This window comes from Hyposmocoma kahamanoa, unplaced genomic scaffold, assembly GCF_003589595.1.
Source record: "Hyposmocoma kahamanoa isolate Upper Pololo Valley unplaced genomic scaffold, ASM358959v1 97299, whole genome shotgun sequence".
In the NCBI taxonomy this organism is placed as follows: domain Eukaryota; kingdom Metazoa; phylum Arthropoda; class Insecta; order Lepidoptera; family Cosmopterigidae; genus Hyposmocoma; species Hyposmocoma kahamanoa.
Window position 1 is genome coordinate 21,939 of NW_020655348.1, and position 783 is coordinate 22,721.

The 783-nt window shown below is 46.5% G+C and overlaps 1 protein-coding gene across 1 annotated transcript; it reads left to right on the plus strand.

Moving 5' to 3' along the window:
- Positions 1-41: 41 nt before the first annotated feature.
- Positions 42-748, plus strand: LOC113238663 (the record flags this gene model as incomplete). The annotated part of the gene is made up of 1 exon (XM_026475499.1): positions 42-748. A coding segment is annotated over exon 1 (707 nt), but the record flags the coding sequence as incomplete, so codon positions are not given.
- Between the last annotated feature and the right edge of the window lie 35 nt (positions 749-783).

Consider the following 783-nt stretch of genomic DNA (forward strand, 5'->3'; position numbering starts at 1 on the left):
GTGACCCTCTCTGAACACATATTTAAGGAAGCTTCGAGAAAATGGCCGAAGGCGACGGAGACGGGCGCATTCCCGTACGACAAGACGATACGTCATCCGAGATTTTTAAAGTTAGTATAAGAGTACCACCCTTTTGGCCAGAGGAGCCTGAGATATGGTTTGCACAAGTTGAGGGACAATTTACAATATCGGGAATTACGAGCGACGCAACGAAATTCAATTACGTGATCGGACAGTTAGATCATCAATTTTCTATGGAAGTAAAGGATATAATAATTAACCCACCTGTAACTGGAAAATATGAAAAGCTTAAGTCAGAGCTGGTAAAGCGTCTTACTGCATCGAAAGAGAAGAAAATCAAACAATTGCTTATGCACGAAGAACTCGGTGATCGCAAGCCTTCGCAATTCTTGCGTTATCTGCAGAGCTTAGCCGGCCCAAAGGTGCCAGATGATTTCTTGCAAACAATTTGGACCAGTCGGCTACCTACAAGCATTCAGACGGTGCTAGCGGCGCAGCCAAAGGCGGATCTGGGCGTGTTAGCAGATTTAGCTGATAGGATCATGGACTTAGCTCCACCAACACCAAGCGTGGCAGCCACAAGCTCCACCCGGCCCGAATCCACTATGGGTAGCATGGCGAAGGAAGTCGCAGCGTTGAAAAAACAGATAAAATCACTCACCATGCAGATGAACCGGCGTTCTCGCTCTAGATCTCGTAACCAACAGCGTGCTCAATCAACATCAAGGTCTCAATCGAACTATAGAAAATTCCCTGTCTGCT